Raw genomic sequence first — 21,200 nt, forward strand, 5'->3', positions numbered from 1 at the left:
TTGAAGTTCAGCGAATAAATAAGCTTTCCTTCAATATGTTCAAAGGGAAAACCTGAACAACAAGGAAAGCAGGGAAGTTTATAGCCACAAAATAGTATTGTCTAGTGAAAATATTAGAATAATATTTGTGATCCATATTTTTAAAAATGCCCTTCACAATATGCAGTTTCACAGCTCTCAGCAAAACACGCACACATTATTATTATTATTATTATTATTATTATTATTATTATTATTAGCCAACCTGGAAAAACAAAAAGCAAATACTCTGTGCAGTTTCAAATTGTTTTTGCTCACTTCCTGACTTTGGTTACTCTTGCCCTATCACACGGCTGCTGTGAAGATATAGAAAGAGGCATAAAATGGCTGCAAAAGGAGAATTAGAGCTTGTATCATAGGCATTAAAGTTTGTGTCGTTTAACCAGACTGATTCATATTTGTATTATATGCAGCCATGCCTTACCCTCCCTACCCAATATGCAAATTAGCATAGCTTCAAGTCTTCAACCAGGCTTATTGTGGCCTGAATATTTCATGTTTTAGATGCCCAAGTCCCACTTACGCTCAATTGAGCTTAATCCCAGGTTAGTGTGCACAGTGGATTAACTCCGAAAATGAGTTAATTTAGGCCTCTAACCACTGTGGAAAGCAGAGTGATTGACTTTCATTTTTAAAATGGTGTTGCTTTTGCCATTTTTACCTTTAAAATGGTGTTGCCTTTGCCATTTTTACCTTTACAGGTTAAGAAAAAAGCACAAAGTCATTTTGTTTCCTTATTGCTCCAGCTGGCGTCATGTGCCACTTAACCTGGGACTAGGCTCCATTAAGCACAAATATATTTACTTCTGAGTAGACATGTGCAAAAACCACAGCAAAATTAAATGTCTGTGCCTCTTTGTAAAGTCTGCACAATTTGCATCTGGCCAGGCTGTGAGTACTCTTTTAACACCCCCCCCTTGCATTTATTGTGTGGCAGTATTTGCAGAAAATAGCTTCTAGGGAGTACCTGATCTGGGGAGGACAACCACAGGAAAGATTCTTCATGGTTGGTAGGATGAAAGAAAGGGCAAATTGCAGAGATTCCAAGGGCAAGAAAATGAGACAGAAGCAGGGAATGAAAGTACAGCAAGCTGGGGAAAGCAGAACCTCTTTAGGACTGCAGGGATCCCTATAGTCTGGTGTCCAAACAACTTGCTCATTTATCACAGCTCTGGCTCCATGCAGCTTAACCCCCCGCAGAGCTTAGGGTTGTGTTCATTTGTATCCTTTCCTTTAAAGGTCCTCAAGAAGGCTGTCTGCACAGTGTGACTTATGCATCTATGATCCATCTTCAGACGCTGCAGAATTACCTCAGGCTGGTAAGGATCAGCTTAGTTCTGCCTTAGCAATGTTAATCTCTCTCCACCGCAATCATTTTGTAAAAATTAACAAACTTCTTGTGTTTTCTAACTGTTTGGGGGGACAGCCTCTCGAGCTCTGCCCTTCTACAGTACTCTCTAGAAGGGAGCCAGTGCTCTAGCCTCTGCAACATACAGATTTTTTCCTCATCTGTCTTCTCTGTCAAGAGCCAAATATGTTATGGACCGATTCAGATAACCAAGCTTCTCATGGATCTTACCATGACGACAAAACCCATGCTGAAGTGAGAGTAAAATAGTTGTGTGACTGCACCCTCAGTCCTCCTCTTGTTATCTTTTAAACTATTTGGATCCGATCCTGGTTGCTTTTGAGCAATTGGGATCTTTTATGGATATTGTCCCCACTACGACAAGTGGTCCCATTCTGCTGCTCTGAAAAATGAATTAGAGAAGCAGCCACTCAAGAAAGGCATAAAACAATGTTGGCACAGAATATTTTCTCCCGGACTTTGGGCTCTGAAGAATGCAAGTCTTAACTCTTATTATCTTGCTGATTTTCTCTGCCTGTGCCAGAATGCTATTGCTTTCTTAAGGCTATAAAGAGAGCCTTGCTGGATCAGTTCCAAGGTCCACTTTGATCCGGCACCCTGTTCCCAAAAAGTTGCCCGGGTGCAAAGTCCACAGACGAGCTGTGATGGCAACCAGCCCTCCCATGCCAGCACATGTGATTCAGAGGAGCATTGCCCCTGAACATGGGTGCTGCATTTAACTATCAGGGCAACAGAACTGTCATGTAACAGCAAGATGGGGAACCATTTCTCAGACCCAAGGGCTAAGTGTCTCGCCCCCTGGACTGCGCCAATGTGCGCCATGCCATTACCTCCTTCACCAGCCCTTCACATGCTGTTTCCAGGCTGGAACGAGTCACATTATAACATTGGAGTTGCATTTGTTGCGCTCTCTCTCTCTCTCTCCACTTTCACCTCTTAATTCCCCACCTACCGCTGACAGGTTGTCCATGAGGGAATGCAGACCTCACCCTGCAAACAGCTAACCCTTCCCTGCTATAAAGCTTCACTAAAGTTTCGTACACCGAGTTCACTTACTATAAAGTTCCTTTTACTATCCGTTTTCACGTAAAAGCAAGGAAGCAAAATTCTCAGGAGTGGCAAGTTAGCCTTCAAAGGACATGGCTATTACAGTGGTAGAGAGCTAATTTAGTCCTCTTGGAATTCAATTTGTAAACTTATCTTCAGAACCCTTTACAGGTAGTTACGTTGCTAGGAAACTGAGACACGAGCGTTAGATTTCGTTCTGGGAATAGCAGCACAGGAAACGCAGAATACTTTGAAAAGCCCTCCTCTGTTATTCTAGCCAGATACATTGATTTTATTTAATTCAAAAAAAAAAATCAAATCCTGCTCACAGTCCAAAGAATTGCACAGTTCATTCTGCGCAGCCAAGGGGATTCTCAAATAACAGGACTGCTGTTATTTGACACTGGGTGAAATGTCACAGCGATCTACTGGTTAAAGGGGAGAAAATACAACAGCTCTTTGGGGCATGACAAAAGTCCTTGGATGCACCCAAAGAAGCACTTTATATCCTGGCATTTGATATAAAATGGCATTTTGATTTTCTATTTCAGGGGTAATAACTGACTGGTGTCTTTGTTAACATTCACTCTAGTTAAGACATTATACAGTACAGTACTAAGAATTAAAAGGGACACGCATCCTTCCAGACTTGTGATGTAGGGATGGTAGAATTGTCCTTAATGTTTTTATGAACCCTGAATAGAAACAGAGCAGTTAACTGTTATCATTTTATAAGCTGTTGGCTGTGAGCATTCCCCCCCCCCCCGCATTGAAATGGGTATCATGTGGCCACCCATGTTCTAATTGCATTTTAAAAAATCTGTAAGGCTGCAGTCCTACATGGCACGTTCTTGGGAGTAAAGTCCCTTTTAATTCAGTGGGACTTGCTTTTGAGTAGACATCTGTGTGATTGCACTATAAGGAGTGTCTGAAGAACAATAAACACCTCTTTTCATTCATTTTAAAACAGGCCCGTGAAAGTACATATAAATATTACTGTGTTTATCTATAGGTGGAACAGTACCGCAATATTATCTTCCATGGACCGGAAGGAAGCTTGCAAGATTATGTGGCATACCAAATAGCCCTCTGTATGAAGGTAAGAAGATAAAACTATACAACATTTTGGCAGGGGGCATGGGGCGGGGTAGAAAGAGCCTATTATTCACCTCTGCTGAATTTGTGAACTTTTAACACAGCACAAGCAACTGGCTGCAGGATTCAGCTGTGAAATTGTCAAAGTGAAGATAGATTCTGATTTCTCCAAGGAGCAACTTGCAGAATTATTCATCAACAGCGGTAAGATGATTTTAATAAATCAGCGGAGGCTGGGATTAAAAACAAGAAGGCTTATTTTTAATGATATTTACAAAGGAAATACACCAAAGCACTTTGTGCACCCTATGGCATATTTTTAATCTAACCTTTCAGAAAATCCAGAGACAAAAAATGATGGTGTGAAAAAGAGACAGAGCCTGAACTAAAGACAAAATTTAATATCAAGCTTTGAATCGTTTTATTTTATATCTCTCCTGACAGATGTGAGGATAGGTGTGCAATTTAAAAATGCCTTTTTTATTAAAAGATAAACCACAACCAATTATTATACATGATTTGAAAAGATTTAATTCATATGAACAGCATGAAATGAAATGAAATGAAGGTAAATTAAAGTTGTCTTATGGGTATTATAAGGGATAGGCAGAATTCTCTCGATATTTTATTCCCATTCTGAACCTCGTGTGTCTACATCCCTCAGGATTCACCCAGAGTGTTTCTATCTCTAAATCATTCTTCACCAATGATTGTAGGAATAAAACTCCCAAGAGATTTACAGGCACCTTATACGTCTGTCTAGCACAGGCATAGGCAAACTCGGCCTGCCAGATGTTTTGAGACTACAATTCCCATCATCCCTGACCACTGCTCCTGTTAGCTAGGGATGATGGGAGTTGTAGTCCCAAAACATCTGGAGGGATGAGTTTGCCTATGTCTGGTTTAGCAAAATGAAATAAAGAACAAATGATGATGATGTGACCACCCCACCCCACCCCCCAAGTTCATACCTGACTATTTTGATTGGGCTGGTCTAACAGTCTAACTTGTCCTTAACAAACAAGTGAAACTTTTTCAAGGTAATTATGACTAAGTTAGCTGTTTCAGTTTAAAAGTTAGGTTTAAAAGTGTCAGGCTTCAAGGAATCGCCCCCCGCCGCCGCCGCCCTTGGCAGTAAATAAGCAGGACAAAGTGAACGGAGTCTTCTTACCAGTTATAATTCTTAAATAATCACAGTGAGGGATAATGGACGTCTCCCTTTAATAATGGCGGTGCTTCCAATTAAGGCTACACCCATCTCTCTCAGTCCACGGCACCTCCACATCTGGTACCCTGAGCTTGAAGTCACTGTGCTTTCTGTTCGGCAACTTTCTCAGCTCTCCTAGGAGTGGGGAGGGGGATGCTGTCCAATGAATGTGAATCTGTTAACCCTCTCTCTTCCAGTGTGTTTCTTCTCCTAGCTGCCCTTCATCCAGTATTTCCCAGCTTTTCCCTTCTGATCTATGCCCTTCTGCAAACCACTGTTTGAAATCTATACTGCCCTCCTGCTCCTGGGGAGATTCGGGGTCGGAGGAAAAGGAGGCGGCACCCACCATGCCTCCTCATTGTAGTCCTCCTCAGCACCGTCCCTGACAATAAGCAAAGTTGTCGAAAGTGTGCATCTGTTTTGCCAGACACAAAGGCTGGAGACAGAAATGTATTTGTTTAGTTAAGAGAGTTGAGAGGAGTCTAACAGAGGTATCCGTTCCCATTGTCCTGTTGCCTCTGTTCAAACAGAGGTGGGTAGAACCCAGTATCCTGATGGCAGATGCACGTTGCCCCCTTCTCGGTCAACCGAACAATCGTTTGATAAGCAGAGAAAAACCGATAACCTTCCGTCTGCTGATCTGCGGAGGGAAGGGCTGTGTGCTTCTGTGTTTGTGGGGGGGGCACTATTCTCATGTTTGGTTAAACCCTCCATGGCTAGCATGTGGCTCTTGGAGGGATAGCCAAGAGTGAATGTGGCCCTTGAGCCAAGGAAGGTTAGTCATGCTGCCATGAGATATTTGGGGGGCAAAGGGGGGTGGACAAGAGCAGCATCAAAGTTCCTACATGCTCTAGATATGTTCTTATTATGAAAAATGCATGTTGTAAATAGAGAGAGGGCAGCCACAATAAGCTCTTTGTATCCACAGGTTGCCTGATCCCCGTGAAACAGCCTTCTGTAAACAGCAGAACCATTGTAATTTTAGAGAATTTGGAAAAAGCGACATTGTTGGAATTACTGGGGGAGTTTCTTCAACCTCTTGAAAACCGTGGCTCTGAGAACCCCTACACTATAAAGAAAGGTACAGAAATTCTTGTTGTTTCTCTTGGGTTCACTGTTATGGAAAACACACTTTTAAAGAGCAAAGTTTTCTTTGGAAGTTGCCCTTGACACAGGCTTAAACGATAAATGGATTTCCCCAAGAACTCCAATTTCCACTGCTTGACACAGGCTTAGCACAAACACACAAACATGCCAGCCTGCACCTGACTCCCCCCTGGTCTCTCTAGAGCGGCATTGCACTGAGCTCAGCCATAGCCTTAGCAGGGCACCCGAACCCAGAATCATGGATTAGCTCTCTTGAGACAAACCACAGGCTATGGTTTGAGTCTCCAGGAGAGCTAAACATTGCCGATGGCACACTCAGCCAACGCATGGCTTAGCTAAGTGCAGAATGACAGTGCCCTTGGTTTGGCATACGAACCCGGCCACAGTGATATGTAATCCATTTCAATGAGCTTGCATTTTGATCCTGGTTTTTTTATTAGCTCTATCATCTGGATGTTTTATTTTGAGTTTTTCTTCTCTTTTGATTGTTTTTTTTTCTTTTAGCCAATGGCACATCTGAAGCTTATTATTTCCACGAGAATTGTTTTCTTATGGGGACCATCGCAAAATCTCGGCTTCAAGGCTCTGACCTGATGGTTCAGCAACATTTCCTCTGGGTTCAGCTAAGATGGGACGGAGAACCGATTCATGGCCTCCTGCGAAGGTTCTTAAGAAGGAAGGTTTTAAGCAAGGTAGGAGCAGGCCTGCTTGAGTTTCAGGTCACTGTCCATTACAAAAGGTGCCTGGCGTTACTAGAACCAAATATATTAATAAGAGAACTAAAGCTCTTCCATGGTGGAGGACAAAGATGTGAGCCATTGATCAGCTCAATAAGCTTCTGCGATTTAGTTTATGAATTGAGATACAGTTAAACCTCAGTTGTCGAATGTAATCCGTTCTGGGAGTCCGTTTGGCTTCCGAAACGTTTGACAACCAAGGCGCAGCTTCCAATTGGTTGCAAGAGCTTCCTGCACTCAAGCGGAAGCCACGTCGGATGTTCGGCTTCCAAAAAACATTAGAAAACCGGAGCATTTACTTCCGGGTTTTCAGCCTTTGGGAGCTGAAACGTTCGAAAACAGAGCCATTCGGGAGCCGAGGTTTGACTGTATATATTTTTAAATACATGGATGGAATTTCATCATCATTCCTACGTACCAGCAACAAACCAGCAACTTACATGCACAAGCCTTTTTTAAATCAAATTGCAGAATTGCTTTTGAGTGGTCTTGGCTTATTGGCAGTCAATTACATCACCAATGTGTGTCAAGGAGGCATTTTCTGTGTGCTGTTAACTGCTACCGTTTAAGACCTCAGTAGAGGTGTCACTGCTTTTAAAAACCGACCTGAAGTGGTTTCCATCCCTTACGTGTCTCTGACAAACCTGAAGATGAGAGCTTATCACCAGGCAACAACTCAACACTGCTGCAGTGCAGTTGGCTGGATTTTTCTTGGGTTTTTTTGGGGGGGGGGTTGCTGATTGTGGGTCTCCTGGCAGCATGGAGAGCTTCAAACCACGGCGTCTAGTTAGCAATGGATGGTTTATCATCCTACTCCCTTTGAAACGAAGCCATAAATCATTGCTGCTTAGTGGAACTGGTATGTTTATCAGGAACCAGCTTTAAGTGATTTTCTTGAGCCTGCAGTAACAGAGAGATGATCTTGAGAATTTGTGGCAGAGAGAAATTTAGCAGGTGTGACTCCTTCCGCAGGCAGCACCTGAGAGACAGTTCTTTGCTGCACAGTTATTTGGAGACCCAGAAGTCAACATGGATTAAGAGATTGAAACCTCAAGGATGTGAGCCCATTGTAGATGAAAGCTAGCTACCGTATACATTGCTGCTTTCATATTTAGATATGTTGGGTTTGTTGTGTCTTTCCACATTTAAGGCACACCACATACATCATTAAAATGTTTGTGTAAGGTATACTATAGTCTATAGAGCTATAGTTGCACAGTAGTTAGTGATGTCACTGAAATTTTGTATTTCCACTCTCAAAAATACAGTCGTACCTCGGAAGCTGAACGGAATCCATTCTGGAAATCCGTTCAACTCCCAAAATGTCCGAAAACCATATTGCGGTTTCTGATTGGCTGCAGGAAGCCCCGCTGGACATTTGGGTTCCAAAAGAATGTTTGCAAACCGGAACAGTCACTTCCTGGTTTGCAGTGTTCAGGAGCCAAAATGTCCGAGTTCCAGGGCATTTGGGATCCAAGGTATGACTGTACAAGCATCCAGGACTCAATTTAAGATAAACATTGCAAAGTTATAATTCTTCTTCGGCTTGGATTTTTATTTGAGCAGCACCGGAAGTTTCTTCTACGCATGCTCTGCCCATTTCCAAAATGGCCACAGCGCCAGAAATCGCTTCTGTGCATGTCCAGAGACTCCAGACATGTGCAGAAGGAGCCTCCCTGGGCCAATAAGAATCCAGGGGATTTACGGGTTTTTTAAAAAAATCCGGGCTGTCAGCGGGAAACGGCTGGAAAAACGGGGGTTTCCCGGGGAATACGGGAGACTTGGCAGCTATGATATATAGTGGAATCCTATATGTCTATGCAGAAGCAAGTCTCGCTGAGTTCAATGGGATTTGCTCCCAGATAAGTATGTATAGGATTGCAGTCTTCATTATGCAAAATTAGCCAATGATGCATGCAGGGTGGTGAATTAGGGTTACCTTAGTTTAGGCATTTTATGCTAATATATACTCAACCCTCATCGTGATATTCCCTTTTTAAATTAATTTCAATTAAATGTCCACAACAGGACTATGAAAGCAGCACTGTAAAAAAAGCACACATACAACAGTATCTTTCCACAGCTGGTCTGACTGCACACCAGAAAGCTCTGCTTCTAATGAGATTAGGAAGAACATGAGTTATTTCTTCTGAAAGGATTTCCTTTTTAGCTCTTGCCTCAAAGCAAGGCATTATCCCTTAACTGAATACTTGTGTATAGTTCTTCTGTCATTTCCCGATCTCTGCCTCTATCTTTGTTAAATGCCTGGAGTGCTCTCCGTTGTCTCCAAGTGCTTTTTAATTGAAAACGAGCAAAATGGAAGCAAGGACATAAATGCTCCAAAATAGCTTCAGCAAATGAGCAAACCAGCACAATGAGAACTGAAGGAATAATTTGAAATTTGAAGTCATTGATAGCAGCAGGCCTCCGCTGTGCTGGAGCCTTAGAACTTGCCCCTTTCTTTATACAGTTGTTATAAAACAAGAGAGCCCTCTTTTTTGTGAGAGGTGCAAGATTATTTACACTGAAGAACAAAACTCTGGGTGCAAGGTTTTTTAATATAATAATATTTATTTGCATTTGCATTTTCAAAAAACACCATACAATTTTTACATTTTTTATCATCACCTATATTTTGACTCTCTCGAGTCGTCGATTTCTCCCCATCCCTCCAAACTGACTTTCTAGCTTCCAATCATAATTTCATCTGCATTTCTCATTCCTCCTATCTACCTTTCTTTTTTGCTTTGATATTCCTATTAATTGAAAATAAGCTTCTACTTTTGACTAGCAAACCTTTAAATCAGTCCTGTTAGTGTTGTTAAATGTTTACAATGTTCTTTCGAATACGTAATAAATTTACGTGGGTCTCGCTGGTCTCGGATTTTCCCAGACAGTTTTGCCAGTTCTACATATTCAATCATCTTATTTTGCCATTCTTCTACTGTTGGAATTTCTTGATGATTCCATTTCTGGGCTTAAAGAATCCATGCTGCTATTGTAGCATATAAAAATAGAGCATAGTCTTTCTTGGGAATCTCTTCTCCTAGAATTCCTAGCAGGAAAGCTTCTGGTTTCTTATGAAAAGTGTTCTGAAACACTTTCTTAAGTTCATTATAAATCATATCCCAGTATGCTTTCACCTTGGGACAAGTCCAACTTTGGGTGCAAGTTAATTGATTCATGGACTGGGGTTTCCTCTTAATAACTAATCATTATCTTGTCCGTCTGCAGAAGGTACATGGTACCAAAGCTTGACTCTCCATTGGCAACCTGCATTGATTAGCATTTGTGGGACTGGGGTTGGCAGTGCTGAGTGCCCGCTTTTCAGACACTTGACACCAATCATGCAAATAGTAGGGCCTAGTTAGCAGGAGTTGGCTCCAGGTTGAAAGTGGAGACCTCTCCATCGGTCTTCTTTGGTGATCACTTGTAGCCGAGTAAGATTGTCTTCCATAAACACGGTTTTAACAGTGGTTTTGGAAGACGCCTGTGTGTGAATTTGTTTTTTGTGTGTAGATCAGTGCACGCTAACCAACGCACAGTCTTCGCAGTAAGGGTCTATTCCGATGGCATGAGTATCACAACGACCGGTAGATTCTTATCTGCTGCAGCCTTCATCCGCCTTCACAGCCGTTGTAACATACCGCTTGTTATCATCCACCTGTTCTGCCATTGAGGACTTTTTGGATCATCCTTTGTCTAGCTCCTCCCCTTTGACCTTACTGCCTTGGGTGACCTTCCTGGGAGTACGAGACTCCTGACGGCTTTGCTCACAAGGGTCATAGGAACGTGCAAGCCCCCTCACCATGACAAGGTGATGATCCAGTGAGTGAGTTCTCCATCAGTAGACCCTAATGGGCTTATTTTGGTTGCGAAGTAGTGCCCAGTGTCTGCATCTAGGGCCACTTAGCCATGCCACCGCAATGGCATTGTGGGAAATTGAAATGATGAATAGACTTAAAGCACTGCTGACGGGACTGATGCATTTTCGCCTTCCCAGATCGAGACTTTTCACCACCAATGTGATGGTCGGAACTTGTGCCCAGGTAGCATTAAATGTTAATTGGGAGGAAAGTTACAGTCCCAAAGGCTTCATTTGTTCCTTTGTAACATTAGATGTGCAGCAGTCATATTCCCCAAGCTTGTCCTGGCGAGATAGCTTAAGCAAGAGCATCTGCACACTGCTGGCAACACCATTGTTTCTTGCTATATGTAATGTTATGCCTTGTTCCCTCTTGAGGTGGTGGTGATATGCCAGTTGAAGGCAGACTGCATAGCCAATATCTCTGTAATGCTTCTACTGGGACTTAAGTGTGAATGCTTCATATAGAATTAGGCTTTATTCATCTATTGGGATGATCTCCTTTTAAAAAAAAGCCCCATTAAAATGTACAACCCTTGTCCATTATTATAGGGCTTGCTCAAGAAATCAGTTGACGTTACCACCACTGGAAGGGCGAAATAAAACCCTCCATAGTTTCAAATATTAAAATTTTGGTTCATATTTGAAGCTGGAGCATGCTACTGACTTTGCATCTTCTTAAAATGGTTTAAATTTAGGTGTGCTTTGGAGTTTCATGCCACTGCTTGTGTTGTTTCAAAAGAACTCAAATGTTTTCATCTTTCCAAGTTCGGAAATAATTCACACATGCCTGTACACCATTTGATATCTTATTGCTTGGTCATTCAACCCCAGTGACTTTCCGTCACGAAAGCTGCATCGAAAAGCACTTGTGTTTATGGTGATGAGAAGTGAGAAGGACAGGTGTCTTTGTGGTGCTTGATCCATGGTGGGTTTCTCACACGAGCAGTGACTGCTTGATGCTGCGGTTATCAGGGAATGAGCATGCAGGTGTCCGTTTTAATGAAACCTACTGCTTACGTACAGCGTGTTGCATTGTGAAGTTGCTTTCTTTCTTCAAAGAGGTCTGAAACCAATCTGTTCTCTCTCCAGTTCAAAGGAAAAATGCCTCCTCCATGTGATCCAGTGTGCAAGATCATAGATTGGATTCTCGCAGTCTGGCACCAACTCAATTCGTGTTTATCACGGCTTGGCGCACCTGAAGCGCTTGTTGGACCGAAGCATTTCCTGTCTTGTCCGGTGGTGCCTGGTCACAGCCACACAACAGTGAAGTAAGTCTTGTCGTTTAATCTTCATTAATGTGACTTAAAATACTTCCTTCTCCAGGATATCACTGTAATCTATTCTAGCACCACTAATTCAAATTTATAGAGTTTCCCAATCTTTCTCCCATGGCTGTACTCTCTCTAATTTTGTGTTACACCATGCCTTCTTGGCAGCCATTTTGCGACTGGCACCCACAGCTCTTTCCTCAAAATTCAAAATGTACCTGCTGCTTCATAAAAGTTGGCTAGCCCTGATATACTGCTTAATTACAATCATGTACAACACAGCAGCATAACTTTTTTCTTTTTTAAAAAATAATAATAATTAATTGCAGCACCACTGTGTAGACATTTACTTGGTTACAGATGCTGAATTTATTATTCTTTTACTTTTTATTTCATTCCGACAATCATGATGGTGCTAGGATTTAAGTGAGTTCCTCATATGCTCAGGGGTATTTTCTCTTTTTTTATTAGAGCTGGCAAACTCTTTGGTTAGTTAGTTTTTTGATCTAACATATCAGGAATGTATTACGAGTTGCAAAGCATGCAATGGCAGTAGTGGGGAAAAGTAATTGTGTGCTTCACAACTGCAGTAATGGACACTGGGCCTCCATTAGACTATTAAATCCAGGGGCTAAAATTACATTTTATGTCTTTGATTATGATTGCATGACACACTTGTCACATAGAAAGGGAGGTTCAAGCTCTTGGAAGTGCTTGTACAGCCCAAGTACAATTGTACCTTGGTTCTCGAATGTCTTGGTACTCTGATGTTTTGGCTCCCGAACGCCGCAAACCCGGAAGTGAATGCAAACGTTTTTCGGAAGCCAGACATCCGACACGGCTTCCGTGGCATCCAATTGAGTGCAGGAAGCTCCTGCAGCCAATCGGAAGCTGCGCCTTGGTTTTCAAACTGTTTTGGGAGTCGAACGGACTCCCAGAATGGATTAAGTTTGACAACCAGTGTACTACTGTACAAGACAGCAATGGTTTGCTGTCCAGGTGTCTTTCTCAGGATTTGTAGGAGCTCTCTGTTCTCTCAGAAAGAGATATTTTATATCACCTGATTTTTTTTTTTTACCAACATGCAAGGGACTGAATATAGGATCTTCTGAACTCAAAGCATGCACTCTGCCTCTAAGCTATTGCCCCATACCAGAAGAGGGAATTTCAACAGCTTCTCATGCAAGGATGAAAAAAAACACCTGTAGCTACAATGTGCTATTTCTTTTCCCTCTGTGCTCAAAGGTGGATGTCCAAGTTATGGAACGCTGTCATTGCTCCCCGAGTTCAAGAAGCAATTCTCTCCAGAGCTTCTCTGAAAAGACCATCCACACTGGGACAGATGGCAGTCAAGAAAAGTCCAAGCCAAGGGCAACAGGCTGTGGTGAAAGCTGCGCTCAGCATCCTCTTAAATAAAGCTGTTCTGCATGGATGTCCTCTTCCCCGAGCAGGTGGGAAATAGTAAATGGTTTGATTGCTGGTCCAGGAAGGAAACTGAAGGCTATAACCCAACAACCCTAGAAGACATTGATAGCACTCACTAACTACCGCATCTCAGGCATGGTTTCAAGAAACGTGTTTTGGAGTGATCAGAATATCTTGAGCAAATCAAAAGAAAACTGCTGTTGCTTGCCTGTCTGATCTGAGGAAAATTCATTATTGACCACAAAACTATGAAGATCACTGACCACGTAATGTTAAACTAGAGTTGAGGGAGACATTTCTCCATGAGTTCATCTCTCAGCACTGTTACGTTGTGAACTGTCCTGAGAAATACAGATGAAGATTATTATTATTATTATTATTATTATTATTATTATTATTATTATTATTATGTGCTACAACCACATAGGTGTGGTCAATTGCATGGGTCTTTCCCATGGAGTTTGAGCACTACATATTTTTATTTTGCAAGCAGTCTGACTTCACAGATGTAGATAAATTCTCTATTTTTTCTTATTTTTGTTGTGGCCAAGTGTTCAAGTATATTGCTCATAGCTCTCTTTATTGGTTCAGGCACTGCAGCTCTCTCCTTTCTGGCTACGAGGGCCTGAATCTCTATTTTTGCATTCATCTCTTCTCTTTTCTCTCTCATGCAATCATCACACACATAGTTTCTGTCCCTAGTGCTTCCTATGTCCTTTGCTTGTGTGTTTCTTTGTGAAACCAAAGGTAGCTCATTTTTACATTGGGGCCCATGATTTATTTCTGGTTGAGCAATTAGGTAGCCCACGATTGTAACAGATCTAGTGCTTGCTGCTAAGCCCACAAAGCCAAGCAATTAAGTCTCAAAAACCTATAATATTTCATTGTTTGACCTCTTTATTCATCCTTGCAAACACAGGAAATCTTCCAGTTCCATAAAACCATGGTGGTTTTTTTTAAAAAAAAGCTCAGCTGATGCTCTTTTAGACAAAGGCATTTGGCATCACATTATAATATTTCAGGTCTTGAATTATCACCATGGCTTATTTTGTTCTCAACGTTTCAGAGCTGGATCGGTACATTGCTGATTTCAAAGGAGGAAACTTTCCCTTCTCTATGGTGTCAAACTACAAGAATTGCCCCAAGAAAAGAGGAGACAGCATTGCTTGGAGGAAAGTGAGCACCAGTCCTCGTAAGAAATCAGGCCACTTGTCGGCCCAGTCCTGGAGTAGGAAAGAGGAGAATGCAGAAGGTAATGGCTAATTGGGAATGAAATGCCCTGGGGATAATAGACCTCATAGGAACTGCAGAGATGGGTCGGGAAATTCTGTTTAATGTGAATGTTCTGTCCTTTAACCGTTCAGTCAAGGCTCTTTCATTTCTGAGTTGTTGTTGTTGTTGTTGTTGTTGTTGTTGTTGTTGTTGTTGTTTACCAATGATATGCACTCACCACTGCTGAAGTGCAACTTCTCTTTATCCCTGCTAAAACAGATACAGGATTGGTGCGTGATGGATTACTTCCACCAACTGTATGTGTGTGTGTGTCAATGCTTCTCATCCTTCGTCTTGTGTAGGTGTCAAGTCAAAGAACATATTGCAGGAAAATGGGAAGAAAATGGCTTCTCTAACAAAAAAGTAAGTTGCTTTCGGAGGGAGACTGGAAAATTATTAGGCAATGATAAAATTAAATAACCGAATTCCGTAATAGCCTAGTACTGTACATTCTTCTGTGGCTTTGTCCCGGTCCGTTTTCTAGGAAATTTTAGATAATTGTTTGCCCTGGGGTCAGTAAGCCTGTCGTGCGATGAGGTGAGCATCATTGCCCTCCCCTCCCCTCCCCTGACTACATAGGAAACGGGAGAATATGTAGACAATAATATTCACCTTAAATTACTCTGGCTGGATGCCGTGGCCAAAATATCAAACCACGTGCAGCTTGCAAACACAAAGCTGCCAATTCACAACCTGCCAAATAGCACAAAGGTTGGGAAGCTCAAGTGATGCTGAAGAACTGCAGGTCCTTTGCTGCCAGTTGTCATAGCCTCAACATGTTTTGTTAAAAAGATAAAAGTGGTTGAGAGCAAGGTGAGGCAACTGCTTCAGGTGGCAAGGATCCACCAGGGCAGCAGATCCCAATGTTGATCTTTCTCCCCCACCCCACCCCACCCCTCCTTCCTGATGTTCCTGATCATCCATCACCCCATTTTTCCTGAATGGGAGGGAGGTGCCTCAGGTGTCAAAATGTCTCGAGCTGGTCCTGGCAATGTACATGTGAGTGCTATTGGATACATGCCTGGTCTTCAGGAACTTTCTATAACTTTCACTTTCCTGGCTTATACAAAACAGAACAACCTACCCACTTGCTTTTGAATAGTTCACAGGAATGAATTCCAATCTGTTTTAGTTTGCAGGATGGCAGTCCTTAAGCCAGTGTGATAGTTTCTAAAAATTATGTTGTCCATTCTGTATACTGTTGAGCAAATGGTCAAAGGCACAGATTAACTGAATGAGACTCAAGTCAAGTTTAGTTTTACTTCTCCAGAGGATTTGCAGCTTTGGGAGAACACTTTACATATATACATTATCTGTTGTTTCAACAGATTGTGACTCACTCCCATGTAAATGTTTGAAATGCCTCTGTTAAAAAAATATTGTGCTTGCATTTATGTTTGATGATATGAAAGGTCTGTCTGCAGTGTTTAATGGTTGCCATCGTTTAATGTTGCATATGTGAACTCGCTTGCACAATATACTAGAAAGGGCCATTTCTCCCTTGTAGATTAGTAAGGAAATGCCCGTGTAGCAGAGAAGGTTAATTAAAACACTCATAGAATTAATATTCAACCCAGATATATTTTGAGTAGACCCTAAACTCTCAATTTTAAAATCTCACCTTTCCTAGGCAACAGTGTCAAGAATGATTTTTTTAAATGAACTTGTAGGATAAATTAAATTGGCTTTTGTTTTGTTTTCCTAGACGTCTAGAAGATGACCCACTAAGTGCGTTAAACCTGGAGCAGAGGCTATCGGTTGGTTCTGATGATGAAGTAGACCTTGTGCAGGAGCTTCAGAGCATATGTTTAAGCAAATCAGAATCCGACATAAGCAAGGTAACTGCAGTCGACATCTCTTCAAAATGTAATCAGCCTGTCCATTTCCTCTGGTTCCATCCATGCTTCATTCCAACATGTCACAATTTTCTCCCATTCTCAGGAAATCAGAATCTGTCTCAGTGATTTATTGTTGTTCCCAATCGTAGGTTATTTCATCAGATCCCATGGTTTTCATATTGCCTATGTGCTGGTACCCAATTTTGTCTCCCTATCCCAGACCAAGATCCCTTCTCAGTTCTTAAGTACTTCTCTGACATTGCTGCTTATATCTTCCATCGCCTTCTCAAACTCATTCCTGTTTCCTTTCCTCATATACTCTGTATTAGAGGATTGCATCTCTGTATCCATTGAGAATATCACCATGTACCTCATTGGATAGACACATCTCTTCCACACTGCCACCAAGTCGCTTCATTTTCACCTGTTTTAACATTGTAAAAATACAGCCTTTCTTTTCTGCTTTGTCGGCAAATATTCTGATTTGTGGTCTTGTCATCTCCCATTCTGAAAGCTGCAACCTTCTCTCCCCTCTTCCTACACCCACCCTATACCAATGCTCTGCCACCAAACAAGTCATCTATTTTATTGCTCAGACCACCTGACAGCTGTCCTTAATTCCTACACTGTCTTTCAGCCTGGGATCCATCACAAAATCCTCATCTGTACTTTCAAAGTTCCCTGTGGCTTTGCATCCTCCTATCCTGGCATCCTTTACATCCCAATATTCCTGCTGGTGTTCAGTTCCATCACCTGTCCGAACATTTCCTGCACTTTCCCTTTCTCGCACTGTCCCTTATGTCTGAAAAATGTTTCCGAAAATGCCTACACGTTCTTGCCTCTCTCTTCCATTAACTCTCTCCTTGAAACTCGCGTTTTCCACGAAGTTTTTGGTGCATGCCCTCATTTATTTGTACAAATATTTATAGACCGCTATTTCATAGTGGAGTAGTAACTCACTATGTAGAAGTTCCATCATCATATGGAAAGTTCCCTCGCTGCCTCCAGTAATGTCCAGTTGGTGTCCTGTAGACATTATTGGATGTATAATGGTGCTGCATAAGTTGTATCTAATCACAGTGTATAGACTGCAGCTTGGCAACCCTCTTTTCAACTCTGAAAACCTTTATAATATGTTTACAGAGTATATTACCAAGGTTTAAGAGGGTTACCAAAGTAGCTTAACAATGCTACATGGAGCATTATTTTAAAAATAATAATCAGTTTTTTAGTTGCATTATCCATTAGTAAATTCACAGACGATAGTTTTTGTATATTATAATAATAATAATTTATTATTTATACCCTGCCCATCTGACTGGGTTTCCCCAGCCACTCTGGGCAGCTTCCAACCGAATATTAAAAACAATACAGCATCATACATTAAAAACTTCCCTAAACAGGGCCACCTTCAGTTGTCTTTTGAAAGGTAAAATAGTTGCTTATTGCCTTGGCATCTGCTGGGAGGGCGTTCCACAGGGCGGGTGCCACTACCGAGAAGGCCCTCTGTCTGGTTCCCTGTAACCTCACTTCTCACAGTGAGGGAACCACCAGAAGGCCCTCGGCGCTGGACCTCAGTGCATGTGAGATTTCCCTCTGACTTAATAATCTTATCTCTGTTATCACTATCAGTCTATTGATCATGGGAAGCTAGTGTGGTATGCTTCATAGACTTAATGAGGGGTGTAGGCACATCCCTGTTTTGACTTCTAACACTTGACTTTTTCCATCCCTCCTTCCTCACCAAACCTTATACAGATAGTAGATTCAAAGGATGAGCTGGTGGTGATGATTAATACTTCTCAGAAGGATCCTGTATTTTCAGCAAACGTCATTAAGGCCAAAACGTCAGCATCACAGCAGGTTTGTGACGAGTTGTGGTAACGTGGCATAAGGATGTCTTTGTATGTCCATAACCTAAGCCTAGAGTTGTTTGTTAGATTCAGGGCATACTGAGCACAATCACTGCATGATTGCCAAGGCTCTTTATATTGTGTTGTCCTTGTGGAAGTGACGTTTCGCCATGAGAGAAGGCAGAGAATGACAGAGACAGGCACAAGATAGGCAAGAGAAGAGACTGATGTGCATGAAATATGAGCACAAAGGTGGGGAGAGAGAGAGAGAGTGTGTGTGTGAAGCAGATATCAGGCTAGACCACTGGTTGCCATGGAAAGATGTTAAAATATTTTAGTGTATCTGAAGAAGTGAAAGCTCATACCAATAGCAAACTTAGTTGGTCTCTAAGGTGCTACTGGAAGGAATTAAAATATTTTAGATTTTTTAAAACAAAAATCAGAAGATGTGTTGTGTTTGACAACTCTATTGGGCGGAATTTTTATTTTTGCTTTTGCATTTGCATCAGAGTTTTATTTTTGCTGAGCTTCCTGATTGTTTGTTTGTTTTTTACAGAAATAGTGAATACATGATTATGCATTTATTTAAAGCATTTTAACCTGTTCTTTAGCCAAAAAGGCTCCCAGAGCAGCTTACAAGATCAGAGAGAAGGTAGCCCTTGCCTTCAGGTGATAATCTAAAAACACCACACACGAGGAAAAAGGCATGGGGAGGGAGGAGGAGGAGGAGAACGGCAAGCTCAGACAGTAATTATAATGATTATGTGGGATGAAAATCGTCCCAGAAGCCTAATGAAATGGCTGCTGCTAGGGAGAACCAAAGGCAGCTGGCATCTCAACGGAGGCAAAAGCCTTGCTTCACTTCTCTCTCTCTCTCTCTCTCTCTCTCTCTCTCTCTCTCTCTCTCTCTCTCTCTCTGCTGTGCAGCTTGATAGAATTATACAACTTTTTACTGTGGCTATTTATCATTTATAAAGAACTTCCAGTGTGCACAGAATTTCAAAGTCTCTTGCTTTATTCATATAAACATCCTCTGAAGTAAGGAGAAAAATTGAGCCCTGTGAATGGGATGTGTCTCCCAAAGGACCCAGCGAGAATAGATCCTTTCCCCAGTCGGACTTGCTGTCTTCAGTTAAGCATTTTAGGTTGCAATCCCATGTCTACTTATTTAGAAGTAAGAACTGTTGAAGTCAGTTGGGCTTTCGTCTGTGTACAGGTTCATACTGTGTTGTTCTCCTACAGTACACAAACAGAAGTGTTAAGCTATCAAAGACACACAGTGGAAAAACCCCAAAAGATTGTTGCTTACTCCCCTGCTACACAATTTGAAAATCTTTGTGGCTGCCCAGCCTATTGATGCTCAGTAACATGGATGAGGGGCAAAAGTTTCTTAAACATCTGGCACCCAGGCTGAGGGCATTGAAAAAGCATATTTAGTTGTTCTATTCTCCTAATTTATGAATCTTATTTCACACGAGTCTCAAGGCGATTCGCAAACATACCGTAACACAGCTTGCCGTACGAAATCCCGACAAAAGATAGGTTTATATAACCTTTTCATTCAGCTGGAAAAGCACGTTTAAACAAAAATGTCTTCCATCTCTTCCTGAAAATACAGACAGTGTGTGCCTGTTGTTTCTGAACAGGAATTCTTATGGGAAAAATAGCTCATTCGGTCTAATGGAAGATTTCCCCACAGTAAAGGGGTAGTACAAAGGGCTACCATTTAGTGGCAGAATTTAAAAAAAGGTACCCAGCCAGGCGAGCAGAGTATAAATAAGAAAATTATTACTCTTACTTATAACAAAAGGGGAATGCCATAAGAGCAGAGGCCTGGTTCATGCTGAGGGGCCCGGGGGGCCACTGTGTCTGGACTATGCCATATCAGATTACAGTGGAAGTGGTCATATGACTGAGTTTTAAAAATCTATTCTTGTACAGCTGTACCTTGGAAGTTGAACGGAATCCGTTCCGGAAATCCGTTCAACTTCCAAAACGTTTAGAAACCAAAGCACGGCTTCTGATTGGCTACAGGAAGCTCCTGCAGCAAATCGGAAGCCGCAGAAGCCCTGTCGGAAGGGCTTCCAAAAATAGTTTGCAAACCGCAATAGTCACTTCTGGGTTTGTGGCGTTCAGGAACCAAAACGTTTGGGAACTAAGCTGTTCCAAAAACCAAGGTATGACTGAACTTGCATGTTATTGGGGGGGCGGGCGTGGGCCTTCACCTTACAGCCTCATCAGCAGAAGCCCCTTGCCAGGACTTCCATTTGACCGTGGGGCTTAAATCCATCTCTACATCGCCCCATGCACCCCCAAATTGCCTGGTGTAGGGGGTCATTAAAAAAAAACCCAGAACAGCACACACACAGGGAGAGGGGGGCAAACTGGAATACTCGTGGAGACAGAAAAATTGGAAGAGCACAACACAGCACTGTATAAATATTTTTGACTCCCCCCCCCATTGCCACATTTTCAGTAGGATATGAACAGGGGCATAGGGAGTGGGTGGGCTGAGTGAATTGCTGAGCTATTAACGCGAGTGAAACCTCCCTCGACAAATGTGGTGTTCTTCACCCCTATTGCTGTGTACCTTTAGTCCTGGGGGTTGTGTGTACTTGTTTGTGTGTTGCGATCCCATACCGATTCGTGACTTGCCTTTCAGTGTATAATAATCAGAACAAAGTACTTTTGCTGGCATTTGAAATGAGCCCCATGCCCTAGAAGATTTTTTTTTCTTTTTATAAAAAAGAAGAAGAAGAAAAGATTTGTGACACCCACACAAAACACAGCCCGCTCTGAGGAAAAATAATTGAGAAACTCAGACTAGCCAGCACTAGGATGAGAGAGTATTTGGCTTCAGCCATTCATGAGCAGGCCCAGAGACCACGAACCCTCCAGATGGTTGCCGTTACCATGGAAACTCAAAAACACAGAGGTAGTGGCTGACTAAAATGGTACCGGGGGGGGGGGGAGGGTTGCTTGGAAGTGACCATTGGAAATATTCAGTTGCTTAAAAAGGATTACTCCCCCTTCCTCTGAGTTATAAGAGGCTGTTGCCTTCTTAACATGTGAAAT

The 21,200-nt window shown here is 42.1% G+C and overlaps 1 protein-coding gene across 2 annotated transcripts in view; it reads left to right on the plus strand.

The window, feature by feature from the left end:
• The window catches only part of CTTNBP2 (cortactin binding protein 2), a 104,663-nt gene that overhangs the window by 77,280 nt on the left and 6,183 nt on the right, over positions 1 to 21,200 (plus strand). Inside the window, exons 12-23 of one of the 2 annotated variants that reach the window (XM_088676500.1) lie at positions 1,279 to 1,358; positions 3,468 to 3,554; positions 3,655 to 3,754; positions 5,686 to 5,838; positions 6,369 to 6,556; positions 11,559 to 11,737; positions 12,983 to 13,188; positions 14,229 to 14,414; positions 14,737 to 14,797; positions 16,140 to 16,272; positions 18,031 to 18,135; positions 18,737 to 18,852. In XM_088676500.1, the coding sequence (XP_088532626.1) occupies positions 1,279 to 1,358; positions 3,468 to 3,554; positions 3,655 to 3,754; positions 5,686 to 5,838; positions 6,369 to 6,556; positions 11,559 to 11,737; positions 12,983 to 13,188; positions 14,229 to 14,414; positions 14,737 to 14,797; positions 16,140 to 16,272; positions 18,031 to 18,135; positions 18,737 to 18,781 (1,523 nt within the window). In that variant the 3' untranslated portion in view covers positions 18,782 to 18,852. Of the gene's footprint in view, positions 1 to 1,278; positions 1,359 to 3,467; positions 3,555 to 3,654; positions 3,755 to 5,685; positions 5,839 to 6,368; positions 6,557 to 11,558; positions 11,738 to 12,982; positions 13,189 to 14,228; positions 14,415 to 14,736; positions 14,798 to 16,139; positions 16,273 to 18,030; positions 18,136 to 18,736; positions 18,853 to 21,200 lie in introns of those variants that run through there. The other variant, XM_035127367.3, reaches the window with a different exon arrangement.

Source organism: Zootoca vivipara, chromosome 9, assembly GCF_965207765.1.
Source record: "Zootoca vivipara chromosome 9, rZooViv2.hap1.1, whole genome shotgun sequence".
Taxonomy (NCBI): domain Eukaryota; kingdom Metazoa; phylum Chordata; class Lepidosauria; order Squamata; family Lacertidae; genus Zootoca; species Zootoca vivipara.